Source organism: Octopus bimaculoides, chromosome 28, assembly GCF_001194135.2.
Source record: "Octopus bimaculoides isolate UCB-OBI-ISO-001 chromosome 28, ASM119413v2, whole genome shotgun sequence".
Lineage (NCBI taxonomy): Eukaryota > Metazoa > Mollusca > Cephalopoda > Octopoda > Octopodidae > Octopus > Octopus bimaculoides.
This window is the reverse complement of record NC_069008.1, coordinates 16,322,524-16,328,344: the sequence shown is the minus strand read 5'-3', so window position 1 is coordinate 16,328,344 and position 5,821 is coordinate 16,322,524. Positions and strand designations below refer to the sequence as shown.

General features: G+C 36.6%; 1 protein-coding gene across 1 annotated transcript in view; it reads right to left on the bottom strand.

Moving 5' to 3' along the window:
• LOC106868506 (zinc finger protein 271-like) overlaps positions 1–5,811 on the bottom strand; it is a 36,172-nt gene extending 30,361 nt beyond the window's left edge. The window contains exon 1 of the mRNA XM_052977536.1: positions 2,905–5,811. Coding sequence (XP_052833496.1) covers positions 3,812–5,428 — 1,617 coding nt within the window. The 5' untranslated portion in view covers positions 5,429–5,811 and the 3' untranslated portion in view covers positions 2,905–3,811. The remainder of the gene's footprint in view (positions 1–2,904) is intronic.
• Positions 5,812–5,821: the final 10 nt, after the last annotated feature.

The following is a 5,821-nucleotide window of genomic DNA, read 5'->3' as shown; positions in this document are numbered from 1 at the left end:
AGTAGTCATCACCTCGGTGAGGCCCAATGTTCGAAGGTCTTGCCTCACCACCTCAGCCCAGGTCTTCCTGGGCCTACCTCTTCCACGGGTTCCCTCAACTGTTAGGGTGTGGCACTTTTTCACGCAGCTATCCTCATCCATTCTCACCACATGTCCATACCAGCGCAATCGTCTCTCTTGCACACCACAACTGATGCTTCTAATGTTCAGCTTTTCTCTCAAGATACTTACACTCTGACGGGTATTCACATTGACATTACACATCCAACGGAGCATATTGTCTATTTTCTTATGTGTTCTCAAATGGTTCGACCAAATCAAATCAAATTTTACAAGGTCATAGTACTAAGACCCATGTAATTTTTCTTTTCATTTTGATTAAAGCAATATAACGTTGGCACTGGTTCCGTATTACATACTCTTTTTCTACTCTTTTACTTGTCTTAGTCATTTGGCTGCGGCCATGCTGGGGCACCGCCTTTTAGTCGAGCAAATCGACCCCAGGACTTATTCTATATCATATTACATATGATATATATAGGCGTAGGAGTGGCTGTGTGGTAAGTAGCTTCCTTACCAACCACATGGTCCCGGGTTCAGTCCCACTGCTTGGCATCTTGGGCAAGTGTCTTCTACTATAGCCTCGGGCCGACCAAAGCCTTGTGAGTGGATTTGGTAGATGGAAACTGAAAGAAGCCCGTCGTATCTATATATATATATATATACACACATATATACGACAGGCTTCTTTCAGTTTCTGTCTACCAAATCCACTCACAAGGCTTTGGTCGGCCCGAGCCTATAGTAGAAGACACTTGCCCAAGGTACCACGCAGTGGGAATGAACCCGGAACCATGGGGTTGGTATGCAAGCTACTTTCCACACAGCCACTCCAGGATTTTAATTTCATTTGATACACACTTATTTCATTTGAAACCACCTATTAGGTGCGTTTCTAATTAGTTGAACTAAATCTAATTATATATAGTAATTATCTTTTGTTAAGGTGAACATTAATGTTTGTGAATTAGACAGGGCAACCTTCGTATTTCAGGGTCGGTGTTCCATCACCTTCCTAATTACATATTCCATTTGATCACAGCTTTACATCGTTAATTGGTTGTTCCATATTTTACAGGACAGGGGAAATGGCTTGTAATCAACAACAAATCAATCAATAAACTTTCCTCACCCTTCTGGACTTTAAATAGAAAGCACAAATTATTCGCATCGCTATTGTTACACATATTCTAGCATGCTTCCATTAATTGAGTTCAGGTGAAGACCCGGCCACCAACAAGTATTCTAATGATATGTAGAAAATGTATTGGGCTATACGTGGCAAATGTTCCACACGTGTGAACAGAAGTCTATGACATCTAAGACAAGAAACTGAATCATAATTATTTATCTTTAAAAACATTTCTCAGCTTACAAACAATTCCTGGAGATTTAATATAGATTTACAACTGTCCTTCACTCAACTCTGCAGAGCTTTTATTTCTGCGAGCTGCACGGTGACTTCAATAGTATAGGAGAAATGCAGGAGAAAAAAAAAAAAAACAGTACCCAATCCATGCCATAAAGTGGTTAACATTAGGGAGAGCATCCAGCCATAGAATACATACAAAAACATACACTGAAGTATGATGCAAACCTTGGACATATCAGATCATGGAACATGGATATTAAATGATAATGATTATATATGTGTGTGGAAGGAAATGGAGACATTAACATGCAGATATCACTTCATTCGAATTCATGTAATGAAATTCCAGTCCTACAGCTGTTTCTGTATCCAATTCTATTACAGAAATTAAAATGAAATTAATTGAATTTAAATTCTCATATTGAAACTGATCAATTAGGTATTTTTTCAGGGAAGAATTTTCCCAAAAGGGAGTTACATTTTAATGTGTTGGCTAACCTACGACAGACTCAGACATGTGCATTGTTTAAAAAGTTATGGAAAACTACAAATTGGATGACAATTGAACTTTTTATTTCTAAAAGACCAAAAGGCTAAGGATTATTTCAAAGTATCTGAAAGAAAATTTTAACAGTTACCCTAAAGTAAGATTGATTTGCCCAGGTAAATGAAACCTGAGTAAACTTAGTAAAGCTATTTTGGATAAGTATATACAAGTTCTTAAAGAAATAGATTACAACTCTGGTCTAGTACTTCTGAAGTAACATTGGTTTAATAGAATTATATTTAAAAGTAGGAATTCATGCAAATAGATATTGACAGCTATTACTCTTCAATTAACATACAGGTACGACAGAAACAGTGAGAAAAAGTTGTGGTGAAAGAGTACAGCAGGGTTCGCCACCATCCCCTGCTGGAGCCCTGTGGAGCTTAAGTTGTTTTTGCACAATAAACACAATTTGTCTGGGAATTGAAACCGCGGTCCCACGACCATGAGTCTGCTGCCCTAACCACTAGGCCATCGTGCCTCCGTTTGGTTAACAGTTCCATTTGCTAATCAAATTATGAGTAATTTGAGTGGAACCTTATACAAACTTTTCTGTAAACATTTTACAAAGGAAAATAGATGTGATGTTATTAACCCCAGGCTTCTTAGAATTGGTTATGCTATATCTAATAATTTAGGCCAGATTATATCTTCCATTTATGAAAATAAAAAATAATTATCTAATTTTTATAATAATTGTAATATTAGTTTATGCCATAACAAATGAAAGTAAATTTGGGACGTCTAGTGTATAAAGGGATACAACCCGTGTTAAATCCCATCCGAACCTCTCGAATGTAGATGAAGCAGTAAATTGCACTGAGGTGGAACAGAGTAAGAATACAACTATTTGTGAAAATACTTGTTGCAACTGCAAGGTTCAAAGTGAATGTTTACTTAAAAATTATTATAAACGAAAGAAGACTAATGAGTGACAGTCCAGGTGAAATGAGGGGATTCCACTGAGATGAATGTCTGTCTTGGAATTGGTTTCATGTATTTTGAACACCATCACCATCACAGAATTTCTAAGGTCTTCCAAACAATATCAGTGGTATAGATATCCACCAGAGAAAAATCTCTGTGAATATTTAAAGAGCAACAGTATTGAATCACCAATTTAGATTTAGAAGAAGATCAGGATGATCTACTGAAGTCTTTGGATTATGATTCCCAGCCATCTTCTGCACCAAAATTCCTCCAGTCTCAACAAATTAGATGTCCAGATGTCGTTGCAAAGCTTATTACATTGACCGAGGACATTTGCAGTACGGTTCATGGCATCTGCATTCTTCTAAATTCACCCAGGTCTCTTACTACAGTGCAGAACAATCTTTTTATGACATGTTTATTCTACAGAGAGAATATCCAGATGACCCACTGTCGTAACGATCCCAGCTTGAATTTTTTTTTTTCCATGAAACTCTCCAGATTCAAAAAATGGTTTATCCACAGCTGTATGCTTCTTCTTGGGAGTGTAATAAACAACGTTTCCTTCTCTTCTCAGCTCCAAAACACAATCTTCAATTTGATCCTTTCCTTCATTTCTTTCCATAACTTTATCAAAACAGATGAAATGCTGACAAGCATTTTACCAGACATGTTAACAATTCTGCCAGTTTGCTGTCTTATTATTTACCAACGACATCAAATATAATGACAGTATCTTTCCTATATCCTTGAAGCATGTTATATGGAATAGATATACAAGTATGTTTGTACTTGAAATATGTATGGTTACTGTCAAATGTTAAGCCATGATTTTGCAAGAGAAATGGTTTTAAAATATTGGTTGTTGTTGGGTGTTCCCATGAATTTTGACAATGATACAATCACACTTTTCCATGGAGAGATGCATGTGTATTTAAGTTACTTCTCTGAGAGAACGATTTACCACAGAAATCACAGTGATATGGTTTCTCTCCTGTATGAATACGTTTGTGTGTGGTAAAGCTAGAGTTTTCAGAGAAAGATTTTCCACAGATATCACAGTGATATGGTTTTTCTCCCGTATGAGTACGTTTGTGTGTCATCAGGTCACTACTTCCAGAGAATGATTTACCACAGATATCACAGTGATATGGTCTTTCCCCTGTATGAATACGCCTATGTTTTCTTAAGACTCTGCTGTCAGAGAATACTTTACCACAGATATCACAATGATATGGCTTTTCCCCCGTATGAATACGTTTGTGTCTAGTCAAGTCACTAATTTGAGAGAATGATTTACCACAGACATCACAGTGATATGGTCTCTCTCCTGTGTGAATACGTTTGTGTTTAGTTAAGGTTGAGTTGTCAGAGAATGATTTACAACAGATATCACAATTGTATGGCTTTTCCCCCGTATGAATACGTTTGTGTGTAGTTAAGTGACTATTTCGAGAGAATGATTTACCACAGATATCACAGTCATATGGTCTCTCTCCTGTGTGAATACGTTTGTGTTTTCTTATGACTCTGTCAAAGAATGCTTTGCCACATATATCACAATTATATGGTTTATCCCCTGCATGAATACGTTTGTGTGTAGTCAAGTCACTAAATCCAGAGAATGATTTACCACAAACATCACAGCGATATGGTCTATGTCCTGTATGTATATGTTTGTGTTTAGTTAAGATCGAATTCTCAGAGAATGATTTACCACAGATATCACATTTATATGGCTTCTCCCCTGTATGAATACGTTTGTGTGTAGTCAAGTTACTAATTCCAGAGAATGATTTACCACAGATATCACAGTGATATGGCCTCTCCCCTGTGTGAATACGTTTGTGTTTCTTTATGACTCTACTGCTAGAGAACGCTTTGCCACATATATCACAACTATATGGTTTTTCCCCTGTATGAATACGTTTGTGTATAGTCAAGTCACTAATTCCAGAGAATGATTTACCACAGATATCACACTGATATGGGCTCTCTCCTGGATGAATACGTCTGTGTCCTTTTAAGACTCTACTGCTAGAGAATGCTTTGCCACAGATATCGCAACGATATGGCTTCTCTCCTGTATGAATACATTTGTGAGTTGTTAATTCACTACCTACAGAGAATGATTTACCACAGATAATACAGTGAAATGGATTCTCTCCTGTATGAATAAGCTTGTGTCTGCTTAACTGTTTATTCTCACTGAATGTCTTGTCACAGATATTACATTTAAATGGCTTCTCTCCTGTATGAATACGTATGTGTTTAGTTAAGTCACTGTTTTGAGAGAATGATTTACCACAGATCTCACAGTGATATGGCTTCTCTCCTGTATGAATACGTTTGTGTCTAGTTAATGTATTGTTTTGAGAGAATGATTTACCACAGGCATCACAGTGAAATGGCTTCTCACCTGTATGAACACGAATGTGTCTAATTAAGTCACTACTTTTAGAGAATGATTTACCACAGATTTCACACCAATGTCGTGATTTTCCTAATTCTTTAGACATTTCTCTATGGCATATAAATAGATCCCACCATTTACGTTTCTCACAGCATTAAATTTTCCCCTTATCTTTCTTCTCTCACCACAGTATGTAATTTCTTTCTTTTTGTTCTCGTTATAATTTATTCCTCAGAAATTTTTCCAAGTGCTATCAACTGTGAAGTTATCAATATCTAAAATTCTGCAAACCCCTTTGCAAATATATTGAAGTTTAATTAGAATGCAAAAGCACCTGATAATGAGATGGAAAAATCTTGTTATGAATCTCAGATCAGAGCAAATATTTTATAGCAATTCAAGCCTAGATTTGTAGCAGTTGGTTAACTATATCTCAGTTCTCTAGAACATTTTCCTTTTGTCTTCAGAAAAATGATAAATATACCAGATGCGTCGAACG